The 16,164-nt window shown below is 37.9% G+C and overlaps 1 protein-coding gene across 1 annotated transcript; it reads left to right on the top strand.

Moving 5' to 3' along the window:
- The first annotated feature begins 614 nt into the window (after positions 1 to 614).
- LOC131786078 (rac GTPase-activating protein 1) lies at positions 615 to 14,722 on the top strand. The gene is made up of 24 exons (XM_059103064.2): positions 615 to 836; positions 1,083 to 1,183; positions 1,300 to 1,340; positions 1,466 to 1,526; positions 1,980 to 2,113; positions 3,251 to 3,332; positions 3,719 to 3,754; positions 4,163 to 4,189; positions 4,382 to 4,414; positions 4,732 to 4,831; positions 5,299 to 5,386; positions 6,508 to 6,550; positions 6,647 to 6,697; positions 6,815 to 6,860; positions 7,568 to 7,662; positions 8,176 to 8,232; positions 8,738 to 8,802; positions 9,057 to 9,117; positions 9,201 to 9,312; positions 9,768 to 9,873; positions 10,960 to 11,092; positions 11,479 to 11,620; positions 11,856 to 11,949; positions 13,737 to 14,722. The coding sequence occupies exons 1-24, from the start codon at positions 743 to 745 to the stop codon at positions 13,804 to 13,806; spliced, it is 1,872 nt and encodes a 623-aa protein (XP_058959047.2). The 5' UTR covers positions 615 to 742; the 3' UTR covers positions 13,807 to 14,722.
- Positions 14,723 to 16,164: the final 1,442 nt, after the last annotated feature.

Below are 16,164 nucleotides of genomic sequence, written 5' to 3' on the forward strand. Positions count from 1 at the left end.
AAACAGGTGACATTCTTTCCTCACCAAAATTTGATGGAAGTCATACATTAGTGAGAGGTCTTAGATTTGAAGTGAACTTGAGAACTGGAGAATTAAAATTGTTTTTGTGGGAGGTATTGAAAATTATACTCTACTTAGTGGAAATCGATGTAAACCACATCTTATTTATTTTTGAACATACTAGCCATATACGAACCTGTATTTAGCGGCACCGTATTAGCTGTCACCCTGTTTAAAGCGGTCGGTCGGTCGGTCGGTCGGTCGGTCGGTCGGTCGGTCGGTCGGTCGGTCGGTCGGTCGGTCGGTCGGTCGTGGGTGATTGCCTGAAAAGTCACACCACGTCTTCTTACGAGGGATGGCAAATGGCCTTAAAAATTGGGATCCTTAAATGCTATTAGTGTACAGATTTGTATCAGAATCAACTCATCAAAAAAATTGGAAAGATTACTGCGGGGATCTCTTAATAATCATTTAGTTTTTAACGAATTTTCGTTCCCCTTCGTTCAATAGTTATCTTTACTTCCGGTGTAAACTGCATGAGCCTGTGATCTTTGTCCTGTGGAGTGCACCAATAGAACCACGTGAGTGATACAAAACACGTAATCTGATTGGCTTACGCTTGTTTGAAAGAAGTGGAGGGAAAAAACGAACAAGATGGCAGAGTGGTGAAGACGGTTTTCCACTGAAGAAGTTTCCGTTTGAATTTTGTCTACAGATATCGAGTTCTTAGGCATTCCTGTCTATGACACAATCAATCATGTCTGTTGCAGCTCTTGTAGGATCTTTTGATGATATCGTCCGTTCCACAACGGTACTTGCTGAAGGAATTGAAGGAGGTTTGCCGCGGCCAAGTTTTGTTATTTTTCATTGTTTGTGAAAATATTTTATTTTTATGGCATAATTTGACATAAGAAAAGTCCTTATCTTTGTGTCACATTTTTTCGGTAGGAAAAGCTTATACGCTTTATTGTAGAACTTCGATAGTTCCAAATTACAAACTTGTAAACTTTGATCTGAAATGAGACGTTATGTTAATCGACCTAGACGACGTGGATTAAAACTATGTTCTCTTTCTTTTTTAGAATTCATCAAGTTCGTTTCGCAGCAGGAAGAATGCCGAAAGAAATGGCTTGTAGCAGAGAATGAGGCCGTCCCACTGAAGCAAGAAATCGCCAGGATCACGGTAAGTTTCGTTTGGGTGTGTAAAACGCATCCATCAATTCTGTTTCTTTCAGAAGTTGTTTCTCAGTGGCTTTAAACTATACTCAACAAAATTTTCTCCCAAAAATCTTTTTTCAGGCTGAGAACGAAGCACTTGAAGTAAAACTGAAACATGCAAGGTATTTAGACAAAAATGACAGAGCTTTGGTAGATTTGAGATCGAGGAATTTTTAATTTTAGCTGTCTGTCTACCTTAATTTATTGTTTCGTTTTGTCATGAGCTTTTTCTCTGCGTTTTTGCCAGGAGTCAAGTTGAAGTAGAAATTAAGAAAAGAATGAAGGCAGAGGCAACCCAAGATCACCTGGTGAGAAAACTGATAAACTCTCTCATAATTTATATTAGTGACAACATACCATTATTTGAGGTATGCAATGTACAAATTAATAGAATGTATTTCATTTATTGACGCTACTGTGAAGACCATCTCTGATAGTTGTAATCACAGATCTTCCATGTAAAGGTACCATCTTCACTGAAGTCTCCATCTCCTTAATAAAAAGAAGTGAAATTGCTCTTTACTGCATTCTTCCCCTTCTGCTCCTGTTCAATGGCTACATTTAAAAGTTTAATGTGACAAGTTTGCATTTTGCTATCATTCAGCACTGAAAGCTGAAAAGGGCTTGGTACCACCGTCATCATCATCATCTTAATTAAGTAGGTTTTAGGTTGTATTTTTTACTTCAGAATATATTTTCTATCATGAGTTCTTCAAGATTCTATTAATATTTGGTTTGTTACATAAATTTCAATATTACAGGAAAGACAAGTGGCCTTGATCCGTGAACTACTAAATGACAAAGACACAATGAGTAGGTTGAATGACAATGAAAGACAGACACTGATGCAGTTGAGCCAGTGTCACCACGAGGATTTTGCCAGTCCAAGGAAAAGGTTTGTGGGACTGATCTATTGGCTTCTGTGGTTACCTTTTTTTAACCTTTCATGCCCTAATGTCATTATACATTCTCTGGCGTTCAACACCAACCCTTGCCTCATTGCTCAGGGAAAGTGAAATATCTCTGTGGGCATGTAAAAAACTCTAAGACTTGCCCAATTGGGCAATCAGATTTTTCATTGGAGTTATATTTTGCAGAACAATCTGATTTGCAGTGATGAAAGTGACTGGTAATATGACAGTGACTGTAAACGTGATAAAGAAGTAAACAACCTCATATTGGTTTGCTGTCCTGTTTATTTGTCTGTTAAACATATATAGGTACAAACTTCAAAACATTTATAGCCAAAGAGGATACTATGTTTGAAGCCACCATGTTTCTCTGTGTAAAAGGAACACTCTTCATGATGGAAACCAGTTTCTGCATGGCCAGATGTGCTTCAATATTTTTGCAAAACATTTATTAAGTTACTACTTAGTGACTAGGGAACACCAAATCATCCCATAACAGTTTGATATAACTTTTATTATTTCATTCATGGACAAAACTTCATGTCAACTACATTACATAATCAAATTGACATCTTTTTGTTTTTTAAATTTTTTTAAACAAGCCCCCTTTCAGTTTTCATGGCCCTTTAGTAGGTGGGCAACCAGAATAACTATAAAAATATAAAAATAACAGAAAAACAAAAAAACAAAATTGGCTGCCCTAAGGGGAAGTTAGCCAGAAAGTTAGTGTCAAACACTGTAATCTCCAAACAGTTCTCTATAAATTTCCTATGGTGATGACATGGAGAATTTGTTAAACAATCAAGAGCTTCTTCAGTTGGTGATCATTTCCTCTATTCTCATGACCCAAATATTTGATTCAGAGGTTATGTTGTAAGGAGAAATTTGGTGCTGGTCAAAAGGTTCAAGGGTCAAAGGGTCAAAGGGTTAAGAATGTTATTTCTCATGAAGGATTTGCCAAGTACTGTATCTCTGTAGGTGGGTGATTTTTGTTGGCAGCTGGCTACTTTTGATTACCCTTGCTCTCCTATCATCATAGATTAAACCTCCCTGCAACAATTATTTTGTTGCATAAGTTGTGGATGGTTGGTAAGCCATAATTATTATTTTTATTACTTTAGGCGCTTCAGTAATCAGGATGAATCTAGTGGTTCAATCTTGTCTCCTTCAGACATCAGTTATGACAACACAGAGGAGGACTTGGTAGGAATTTTGATAATAAATGTTGTGATCATCATAATTGTAATCCTATTGTATAATAGGATCATTTCCCTCACTCAGGTCACTATACATTAGACCTGATCAGTGTTCTCTTGTTAAAGGGGTAAACAGTTAAGTTTTTGGCCTGTAGTACCTCTTTTCACTGCTCAAAATCGCTTGGAATTCTTGAAAAACTTTTACAGGTAAAAGGACTCATTGCTTTCATTTTACCTGTCCTGCTTAAAATAAAGGCTGCCTGATGTGAAATGCCCAGGTCAAACATTTTAATAATTCATCTGATATGTAAATCTACCAGATAGTCTCATCATCCACCTGTGATTGTTAATAAATTATTGTTCACGTGCAGGCTTTTATTTGTTACTTTCCAGGATGTTTCCCATCCCAGGAAAACCATAAGAAAGGCAGTAAGTAACAATTACAATGTAGATCATGGAAGTGGGGGTGGTGCAGTGCTGGGAGAGTGCTTGCCTTCCACCGCTGTGGCCTGGGTTTGATTCCTAGACCTGGCATCACAAGTGGGTTGAGTTTTGTAGATGGTTCTTCTCTCTCCAAGGGTTTTTCTCTTGGTCCTTTGGATTTCCTCCCTTTTACCAAGAGACGGTGGACTTTAGATGTCCACTGCTAGATTTCCACAACTATTATCCCATTATTATTATTATTGTTGTTGTTGTTGTTGTTGTTGTTGTTGTTGTTGTTGTTGTTGTTGTATTTTTTACCAGTAGAACTCATTTTCTTTGGTTACTTCTACATGAGCAGAACCAAGAAGTCCTTATTTGAATCTAACTCTGTATTTCTTCTTTGTGTAATTTCAGCCTGCACCAGCAGCACAAGAGCTTGATGTAAGTCTTAACTCTTATTAACAAAATATCATCTATGACATTTTCAGGTCTCAAACCAACTTTTTTAGAAAGAAAACATGACTATTGATTAAGATCAGTTGTTGTAATTATTAGGAGATCCAGGACATTTAATCTGTTGACTTAGTAAATGATTTTTAAAATGCACTTTTTCTTTATTCTCATCATTTTTAGGTTACTCCTCCAAAAAGACCCAGAACTGATGAGGTATACTTGAATTTCTAATTTTAAAGCTGTACACTTAATTATAACAGTGTCCACGAAATGCAGAACATTGCTTTAGTTATCTAGAAATTCTTTCTTGACCATTGAAAGATATTTATGTCTGCAAGTAGAGCCGTTGGCTTATGAGAGTGTCCCTTAGCAGAGAGTTGACTGTACTTGCTAATGTACACTCTGACTGACTTTCAAGTTCTTGCATGTTTTTTTTATCCTCTTGTTTTTTTGCTCTTGAATTCCCAGAGGTAGATATTGCTTTTTAAATGGTGAAAAATGTGCAAGATTGTTTTGTATTTGAAATTCAGGGAGATGGGCAGGTGGTGGTGAAACATGTTGTTCCAGACAGTCCAGTCCATGTTCCAGTTTATCCAAGTCCACAGATTCATGTTCAGCCATCAGCCCCTGGTGAGATATCTGTCAGAATATCACTATGAGTCTAATATGTGCAATCTTTAACCTTTTGATCCCTAAAAGTGTCTAGCATCTAATTTCTTCTCACAATATCATCCCTGAGTCACAAGAATGAAAGAAATGATCATCAGTTAAAGACTCTCTTGATTGTTTTGCAAACTCTCCTTGTCAGCACCAGACAAATGTATAGAAAACAGTATGGAGAATATACATATTGATGTTAAGGTGTAAAGGGTCAAAGTTTTGATTTTATCAGCATGACTACTAACAAGGATTGACTTCAGACAATTGCAAATGTTGATTGTAAAGTCATAAAGTGTCTCTGTACCACTGATTACCAGTGATAACCTGAGGAAAGAAAAAGCAGGCTGAAATAGGTTAAAATATCATAAGTGTTGTTTTATTTTGTTCAAGTTTACTTTACATAATGAAAAAAAAATGTTTTTTATCCTTCTATTCAGAATTAAATTATCGAGACCCATACCGTCAGGCAATACGAGAACTTGAAGAAATTACTAGCCCAAGGAAGGTGACTCCACAACTACAGAGGTGAACATTGTTATTTATCAATAAGCTGTTGTTGTTATTCATTACCCAAGTTCTAGTTTAGTTCAGGAAACTGTCAATATGCATTTGAATATCAACATGAAGTTCTGACCTTTTCCTTTAAATTGGTTATTGTTAATAGCACTGAATGGGAGGAGATGCCTTAGAATGAATGGCATACATTTACAACCAATAACACATTACAATGGCCTTGCAAGTATTTAGTCCTCTGAAGTACCCTGTTTCAAAGTCAAGTTCAGTGAATGGATGCTTCACCTTCATCACTCAATAAATTTCCCAAGGGTTATGGAAAAAGGGAACATCAGAGTTACCCTTTACTTAATCAAACATTAAATTCCACTAAACCTCTGATCAACTAAATTTTCAGCAATCCCAATGCTGTGTTAATTTCAAAGTCATATTGTTTAAACGACAAATGACAATTACGGTACAGTTAAACATCAGGCCCTGGTTGTTCAAAAGGTAGATAATGCTATCCATAGGATAAATCTCTATCCAGCGGAAAAGAGATCACAAAATGCACTGCAAGAACACAGGATAGAGGTTTATTCAGTGGATAGCATTATCCACCGTTTGAGCAAGGGGGGCCAGAAGAACATGTATTGTACCAAGCAGAGACAGGTATATTTTTTCTGGGATAGCTTCCCAGTTATCTGGCTCGTGATATGTTCAACCACAATGTTGTATTACTGAGGTGTTCTTTCTTATTCATTTTTCTTCTCCTTTTTAATTTTTTTTTTATTGATTACTTTCTTCTTCTTTTTTTTTGTGATGCTTAACTAAACATCACATTCTCCTAATTGAGGGCAGGGTTTACCTGAATGAAAAACAGTATGTACAAGACACAGCAGCTGCCCAACTTTTGCTAGTTACATGTACTTTGCAAGATTTCCCTTCTTCCTTCTTTGGTCATCAGATTAACAAATGTATTTTTCTGGCACCATACTCCATCTCAAGGATATGGCTAAGGTGGTGATGTGGGTTTACATCCTTCAAATTTAGAATTTAATCAAGGCCTTGGAAAGCAAGCAGCTGGAGATACTCAGTAAAAGAGTAACTTTAGTTTATCAGCATTTCTTATAGTTTTTTTGTTATTGTTCCAGAATTGCCTCACAGAATGGCAAAAGACCTGCAACAAAGGAAAAGGTAAAGTGATAGTTTAATTTGTTTTTAAATTTTCTCAAGAATTGATCATTATTTAATTTGAGTTGATAGTGACTCCTTAATTAATTGTAATTTCAGAAACATGTGTTGTGCTCCAAGACTGTTATCAAGCCAGAATCTTGCCAACCAGTGAGTATATGTGAAAAACAAACAAACAAAAACAGGTTGTTAAAAATGTGAATGAATAGAGAATCAGTGAAGATTATGGTCTACTGAAAATACCGGCTTTTTTTTCTCATTCTTTAGTGTAATAAGAGGATAAAATTTGGAAAACTGGCCTTGAAATGCAAAGGTAATTATATGATAATTAATCCCTTTACTCCCAAAATTGATTTACATGTAACTTCTCCCTTAGTATTCATACATTATCCAGCATACAAGTAATGAGAAAACTCAAACTTATTACAAAGAAGTTTTCATCTTGATCTAACACCAAATTCTTGTAACTGATTTACAAGGAAATGTGGGTGGTAGAGGGGAGAATTAACAATTAGATCTTGGTTGTTGAAGAGTGGAGATTAATAGGGAAGGAATACTGTTCTTGATTTGGTGGTATGAACTAAGTTGCAATGTGGTGATGTTTTCTGTAGTTTGTCATCTTTGTGTTAAATGTGAATGATACAACCTGTTAATTGTACAATTTGTTACTTGAAGAGTTTTCTTGTGTGACATTTCTTCATTTTCTTGGATTTGCCAGGAAAACTAAAACATACAGCGAATTATTGCCCCCAAGATCTTGTTACGAATTCCCTCACTGTCTGCCATATAATTCTTATGATAGCTGGAAGATTTTGGTATTGCAGCAACTAATAATCCCCTACTGGATACAATTTTTTTTTCATTTTCATCATAGGTCAGCTTGATGTGGTATTGATAATGTGTAAAGAAATTCTGTCTTGATTACTCATGAGAGTTAGATGGTTAAATGTTGTTGTGTTATATGAGAGCAGTTCTGTTTGCCAAGTACCTGCTTAAATGTGATATGTAATTTTATTTCAGATTGTCGAGCTGTGTGCCATCCAGACTGTAAAGACCACCTTCCTTTGCCATGTGTTCCAAGTGTTGACACACCTGGTTCTGGACGGAAGCGCCCAGTATGTATCACTGACTCTCATACTGGGTTGAATAATACTCTTCACTGGATTAATTGGTATCAAAGTCTTTACTCGAGCCAAGTTACCCATGCAGCCAGAAGTTACCCCGGTTTCCTTAACGTGAAACAACTAGGAGTCTATTACCACTCCCCACTGGATGGAGTGCCAGTCCATCAAATGGTTAATGCATCCCACCCTACCCCACCTCATCCCCTTCCCCTTCCCTTGGCATTTCATCAGGCTTCCCAGAAAATTCCCAGGTACCCGTTTAAACCTTTAACTTCCAAGATCTACCGTTCAGCATGAACTCTGTGTTAATAGCATTAAAAACTATCAATTGTCCTGGCTTTTAAATTCCGGTTCATGAATTGCGTTTCAATTAAGTCAGCCCAGAAGTATTCTGTCTGGTTTCTAGAGTAGACAATTATTGCCATTATAATTAGTTGTAGGTCTTGTATTCTGTTTTTGTTTGTTGACTGATTGCTGTTGATGATTTGTTTTTTTTTTATGTAGGATGAAAACATCGAGTTTTATGCTCCCACCACAGGTCCTATGGTGCCCGAGATTGTTGTAAGTGAATTGTCATTAAGGATTTTGTTGTACACGCCCTTTTAGTAGAAAATCTTAGGCCGTGTTCAAACGTCTTGCTCCTGTAGTGTGGAACTGAATTCATGAATTAAGTTCGCAAAAGCGCAGCGTTTAAATTAAACTATTTAATGTCGTTGAGCAAGGAATTAAGCTTGACGATCACTGCGCCCCCCAATAAAATCATAATTTATGTTAATTTACTTTGGCTGGGGAGTTACGAGGATAAATTGTTTCGTGGCTTCAGTTTATCCTGCATTTCGTGCTACTCAAGCTAGACGTCTGAACTGGACCTTACACATCTTTGCCATTCTTTTTGGGAGGCTGCTAAGGTTCTCAGGCGACCCTATATTTTAGTGCGCTTTATAAAGTCAGCCGTTACATATGTAGTTATCGCCCATTACAAAAGAGATCAAGGGTTTACAGTCTAGCTTGTTTTTTGTTTTTTGTTTTCTTTTTTTCAACTCATTAATGTTTTTATTTGTTTTAGATCAAATGTATCGACGAAGTTGAACGACGTGGTCTTTCAGAGGTCGGAATCTACAGGGTACCAGGGTAAGTAATGTAGGTTTATTGAGGTTTCAGGATTCAGTCCAAATGGCGGAAAAAGCCTACCGTCCATGCTAATTCTCACGCGGCTTGCTCCTCTAACTGATTGGCTGAAAACCAGCAGTCTTAAGTCAGATTGGTTCATAATTTGCCCCGCAATCAAATATCTTCTAGAAGTGCGTTCCATAACAAATTCACCTGTGTACAACTACGAATTATTCGGGATACTTTAGAGATAAACTCTCTCTTTGTATTTCCAGGGCTGAGCGCAGTGTGAAAGAACTCAAGGAGAAGTTTACGCAGGGAAAACTTCCTGACTTGGTAAACAACCAGTGAAAAAGGGGTTTTTAAGTTAGACCGCCACGGGTGATTAATTATATTGTTGTTGTCGTTTTGTTGTTCAGCGAAAAGTTGACGATATCCACGTGGTTTGTGGACTGCTGAAAGACTTCTTACGTAACCTTGCCGAGCCTCTGGTCACTTACGATCTGTGGTCGAATTTCGTCGACGCAGCAAGTAAGATTTGTTCGTCTTCCGTTTACGTGTGCGTGTTATCCCTTCGTCTCGCCTGCGCGCTTAATCTTCACCACCCCTAAGAGTGACTAGCATCTGATTTCTTCCTACAGTATCGCCCATGAATCAAATCTTTAAGGTCAGGAGAATATAGGAAATGATCCCCAACTGAAGAAGCTCTTGATTGTTAAAACAGATTCTCCTTGTCAGCACTTTGCGAAATGTATAAATGCACACTAAAACACTAAATGCACACGGGTGTATGCACATTCTCTGGTGGACTTTCAGTGACGCGCTAATACTCAAAACCAGACAAAAGAGATATTTTCACCCTTCTTCAATGGATTATTGAGGATTTTTTTGTGTGTTCCAGAAACACTTGAGCGCAAAAATGTTCATCTTTTGCGAGAAACTCTGCGTTTGCAATTTTTTTTCCATGTATTTGTTGATTTTGTCAGACAAAACAGATGAAGACGACAGTGCAAGTGCGACATACCAAGCTGTCAGTGAGCTTCCTCAAGCGAACAGAGACACTCTCGCTTATCTCATATTGCACCTGCAGAAGTATGAAACTAAATGTACCATACTGAGTTAATTAGTTTTAGTACTGAAGACACGAAGTATCAAACGTCTTGGTCATTCTCGACACAACTTTATTTCGTCAAACACTCTGGATACTTGTACAATCTACGAGGCATTATCACGCTATATGATTCCCACCAATGGTTTTTGAAAACCAGCTTGCCTTCTTTCTTCTCAGTTCATCAAAATGTGACGTAGAGAAAATTAAGAAAAATCGCGAATTTGAGAAATGTCTTTGAAAGATTGCTGCATTTTTACATTTGATTTTCACTTAACGTGATATGAATATAGATAACTTTTGCAAACTGTTAAACGAATCCAATATTGAAGAATTTAGATATATGACAATTCACATATTTGCACTGCGGTGGAGAGATGAAATTAGAGGATCCTCGCAGCTAAGAACACTACTGAAACTAGTAGTTGTAAATAGGACCTGAAAAAAATTCAGGCCCGTACGGGATTTGAACCCATGGCCTCTGCGATACCGGTGCAGCGCTCTACCAATTGAGCTAACAAGCCAACTGGGAGCTGGTCAATGAATTGGGTACAAATAAACATCCAAGTGAATGAAGAATTTAGATATATGACAATTCACATATTTGCACTGCGGTGGAGAGATGAAATTAGAGGATCCTCGCAGCTAAGAACACTACTGAAACTAGTAGTTGTAAATAGGACCTGAAAAAAATTCAGGCCCGTACGGGATTTGAACCCATGACCTCTGCACCGGTATCGCAGAGGTCATGGGTTCAAATCCCGTACGGGCCTGAATTTTTTTCAGGTCCTATTTACAACTACTAGTTTCAGTAGTGTTCTTAGCTGCGAGGATCCTCGAATCCAATATTTTTTTAACGCAGTAGCAGAGCATAATGTCTACTCTACACTGAGAATCTCCAAAAATTCTGAGGAAAAGAAGATCCTGAGATAACAACCAGCTCAAACTCTCTCCTCGTTCCTTTTTGTTATTCATAGAGCTTTGAGAGAGAGAGAATTGTAATTAACTTAACGGTTCATATAGCGTTTTGTGTCAGACTTTCTGAAATTAGATCATATCCTCATTTTCAGAGTGTCACACTGCATAGAATGTAAAATGGATGCCAGCAACCTTTCCAAAGTATTTGGACCGACTATCGTGCAGAACTCCTCCGACAACCTTGAACCAATGCAGATGTTACAGGAAGCCAAATGGCAACCCAAGGTGGGTAGGGTGGGAAAAATCCGTGCTAAGAGATTTACACATGAACACGTGATTAGAAAATAATGAAATTTATAGAATGCACAAAACGAATCTAGTGAGCAGACAGGGATAAAGTTTGGGGTTTCACAGGAGGAAACTTCGCGCGCCAACTGTATGTGCTATGAACATCGTTTCAGGAAGCAATTTTAATATTGTGGCTGGGTCCCCTCCGTATCGAGCCAAACTGTCCCGTTTGCACAAAACTCGGACGGAAATCTCAGCTCAGACGAAGTTTTCACGGAAGATGGAATAATTCTTTCCGCTAAATAAATTGGCTCGTATTAATTTTTTATCAGAAACTAACAAAATCAAAGTTCGTACAAAGGTCATATTTTGTTTCTCCTCAGGTTATGGAGCGACTTCTCTCAATGCCTGTTGACTACTGGAATCAGTTCATAAACACTGACGATGAGAATATCCGTTCACCCCCATATAACCCGACCTCTCATCGTGCGGACGGAACCCCGCTCACCCCGGAGTGTAGACCCGGTAAGCCCACTTTCCCCCCGCTCCCCTCCCGCCTTCCAACACTTCCAACTTGAAGCTGCAACAGCTTGGCTTCAAGTTTGCCTGTTACTAATCTCGTGAGCAGACCTTAAAAACCCTTCGCACCACACGTCCGTCTTAGCCTGGTGTGTTTTGTTCACATTAAAGAGTTCAGCCTGAATTTTCAAATCTCGTTAGAGCACCTTTCCTAACGGTCCTGGTGTTCTGTCACTTTTAGTACCAGAGAGCATGCTTGGACCGCTGACTGCTTCAAACGCCAAGTCAGTCAAGAAGAAGGGAAGTTTTCTCTCCAGGACTCCTCTTACACCAAGGTAATCTTCAAAATCTTTTCTTACATACTGTGAAAGAAGACCCCTATAATCCCTTTTTAATGTTAACATTCTTTCCCCGCTAATAAAGGAAGATCTATTCCTTACACCGCCTAAAGGAGTATTCGTCTAAAACTACTTTGTCCTGAAGGCTCCCCACCCCAGCTCTCACCCGTTGCCTTCACAAAAACACTTTCGAAGGAAAGTTAGAACAATTGGAGAACGGAGCAGTGATTTACCTTCAAAAGTAGATTGTTTGGGGTTTGTTCTTCTCTCTTATCAAGATTAAAGAAAAATTTGTTTGAGTTTTGATTTTCTTCTTTTTTGTCTGTCTATCGCCATTGGCGTGCCTTCAAACATGCCTTTAACGACGAGTGGTCTTTTTTAACAAAATGGAAATTAAACACGCAGTTTTCCTCAAGCGTATTCAACTTATTTACGGGCGATTTTTTTTTTCTTTTTTTTCATTAAAATAGCAGTTATTTGCGGTCTGTAAAACCGATTTATATAAGACACGTTGTCTACCAAAACATCAAAATCAAATGTAGAGAGCTGAGACCGCAGGCGAAATTTTACCAAACATTCACCATCTAACTTTGAAGTGACACACGAATGCAAAAATTCCACGCGTGAATTTCGCGTGAATCGCGTGGGGGGCACCGAGCTTGCGCAGTGACCTGACAGGTGCAGTTTTTGTGGGAATAATTTCGCTCGTTTTAGTCTCCGTTCACAGCACATATGGCCGGAAAGTAAAGTGATTGATGGGTAAATTAAAGATGATCATCTTTTGTGATATTACGAGGTGGCCATGGAAATAGAAAGTAATTTTGTCGAGAAAATATACATAAGTCAGGTTTCAGTGGTGACACTAGTTTATTCTTTTTCACTGACCACATTTCTATCGTTATTGTTTGTCAGTTCCCACGTTTTATCAAGCATTTGTTTCGCCCTCGCACAAAAAAGAAAAACATTACTTTAAACTCAATAATCGTCGTCAAGCGAAAAAAAAGTCGAGGCTCATTAAAAAGTAAAAAAAAAAATTCATCAACGATAAAGGCGTTCGTTTAGGCTAGAAATTATTATCTCAGTTCAAACTATGGACCCATGGTCATGAACTCGCCAGCGCGGAGCCTTCCACTTCAACTTTCTGCCGAAGATTCGCCGAGGTTCTGAAAATTCAACGTTGATCGCTCACAAACCGGCCACATTCTCCAACGAAAAAAGGTTTTTTTTCCTTCGAGAAGCCTCGAAAATCGGGAGAAATTTAATGTAAAAAAAAGAAAAGAAAAAAGGAAAAACTATAATAATCCTTTGACCTCGGCGGAAGATCATTTCGTCTCTGGATAAATCGTTTGTTGAGCTTGAAAATTTCCAAGCAAGACATGAAGTTTTTTTTCGACAATTTGGCCGTTCGGTCAATTGCTTATGTTCCGCATACTCATTTATTTTGTTTTTTTCGTGTATACAAAGTATATTTACTAGTTTTTGCTATAATGAAACTTGCAATTTTATTTGATTGGAACTTAAATTTTCGTCTACTCTTAAATTTAAAATTACTTTGAAGAATATTTTGGCAAACTAACTACAATTTCATCCCTTTCACAATTCTTTATCCCTGGAACGTAGTGCTTTAGTAATCGGCATAGGTCGGCATATCAATTGGCTGACTTAAAGTATATATATATTTTCACAGGAGTGCCTGTGTTTATTCTGATCATTGCTAACTGTTTTGGAAGTTTGTCAATTGACGTCATGTAGTAACCCGTGTTGTTTCTTCTGTTTCTCGCCAGGTTTGGAAGCAAGAGCAAAAATCCGAACAAGAGACCAACACATTTCTTCGCTTCACCGATGCTAAAATAGATTATAACTCTGTAGTAAACCTCTTAAATTGTTTTATAGTTCTTGTGTTGACGAGATCGATGTATCCTTCGCTTGATGTGTAAACATGTCAGTCCTTGTGACGATGCGGGCGACACGACTCTTATCGCACGATTGATACAGGAAGATCATCCTTTAAGTATACATACATGTATTGAGACTTTGTGGAGCTCCACTTGTTTACTGACTGATTCTGACTATCGCTTTCGACTCGAATACCCTTGTTAATTACTGATATTTTGTGTTTAAGATAGTTTATTTTGTTGTGTCGTCTGACATGTCATGTTTTCAAAGTAAATTGAGAAGATAGCTTCTGTTGTGGTATATATATTCTCTAAAACGTGCCCGTTTTAAAGCTGTGGTCTCCCAAAAAGTCTTTAACCTGAAACTTATCAATTTTATTTGACACAGACAAAAAAACATTTTTAATCTACACAGCCAGCTTTTATGGCTATCAAATTTACTCCTATTAGCTTTATCGGGAAATATTGAATCTCTTTAAATAGAAGCCCTGTAATTGTGTACGGTAGCTATAGAACAATTTCATTTTGCATTTATTACAACTGAAGAAAAATAAGCTATACCTTTCACAATGCCTAACCCTGTCAGGATTTTAATTATTACGAAAATCTTTGAGGCTGTTTATTTCGTTTAGGCGTTTATCATTAACGGTAAGAATTTCTACTGCGTAACCAAATGCTGTTGGTTTAGTTTGTGTTCCTTTATATTTTTTACCGCCACTGTATGCAATATGTCATTCCTTGTCAGCGACGTAAGAAACCGCCGCTCAAAAACCTGATTATTGAGGACCAGGACAACAAAGAACTGAAGATCAAAGTTCTGTCACTAATGATATTATTTATCCAGATTAAACTTTCCAGCAGACTGCGTTACACGACCTCTGTGAGATGTGTTGTACTATTTTTATACGCGTATCCCGGCTGCAAGAGGAAGGGGAAGATATTTTCGAAGCATATCGTCATGATGTTAAGTGTGACTTCGTGGGAGACCCTTTAGCGCTCATACTTCCGTTCAAGTGTTAACTGAGTTGATGTTTTGGTTTTTGTATTCTCTGAAGCTGAGAAATCAACAAGGACCAAATTATCAGCGAGTTCATCTCTAACTGATCGTAACCGATGGTTTCAAGGTTGTTTGGGGCAAATGAGAAACGAAACGTGTTACGCTTTGTACTTAAGTCTTGGATTTGTTCAGTTTACACTTGAAAATCTTGTAGTTAGAGTCTTGACCACTTTAGTCAGAAGTCTTCATTGCCCAACGCGTGTGTAGAATAATTATGCAAATTTGACTGACCTTTCGTCTGCGTCAGATCAATCGCACGGATCGTCTAGGCTGTGTCGAAGACGAATATAGATTTGATCGGAAACAAATCGAGAACAAAGCTCCTTGGTACCTCCAGTTTTAAAAGGCGGGGGGCGGTTCACGCGCGACAACTTATCTCCAAATTAATAAAGCTTGATTTTGTCCACATGCTTGAATAGAGTTCCCTCTCAACAGAAAGCAAATGGAATCTACGAGGGAACAAACGGTAGAAGACAGATCTTTAGAATGTACGGAACACAACACGTCGCGTCGAGCAAAAGGAATTAGAATAAAGTAGTTTTCCTAGATTTTTAAGTAAGACAAGACCGGGTTCTGGCGAGTGTAGTAAGCTTGCTCTGCAGCAATAAGTAGAATTTTCTTTGGCACTTACTGAAATGATTTTCCTCAGGAGAGAACCAGATGTTTCAGGGAATACTGAAGAAATTTTTCCGCTCACTGTGCTTTTTGACCGTGTAAAAGTAGGCTTCCGTGTGCTGACAGCAGACAACACGGAACCTTTAAATGGTCGTTTGCAATGGGCTTATCTCAACTAAATTACTACCTCACATCTGAAGCGAAGACTGAATAGGCCATTGGTAAAATAGTGCTTGTTTACGATGGCGTATCTTTTTTCTCTCTTTTCCTTATCAATGATAGAGTTTATTAGTAAAGAATTCATGGTGAGGATCTTCGTCTATCAAACAAACATGATCATGAAAATATGGTAGAAAATTTAAGAGCATGTCTAGTAGACCTGGTACATTCACACAAGGTTTTATTAAATCGATTGTCCACTGAATCATGGCGTTATCAAATACACAACAAAGACTAGTTTGGGATCACAACAAAAGATTTATTATACTAGGAAAGGAGACTGTAAAGTAAATAAACCCCTTTAAATACAATCGTTTTTTATCTGTGATAGGTTTTCTGCACGCTCAAATATACAGGTTTGACAGAAGTCGATGTTTAATTGCGAGCTTACATCTCGTGTATGGTCAAGCACAGTTTTCCCCTTTC

Source organism: Pocillopora verrucosa, chromosome 10 (assembly GCF_036669915.1).
Source record: "Pocillopora verrucosa isolate sample1 chromosome 10, ASM3666991v2, whole genome shotgun sequence".
NCBI lineage: Eukaryota > Metazoa > Cnidaria > Anthozoa > Scleractinia > Pocilloporidae > Pocillopora > Pocillopora verrucosa.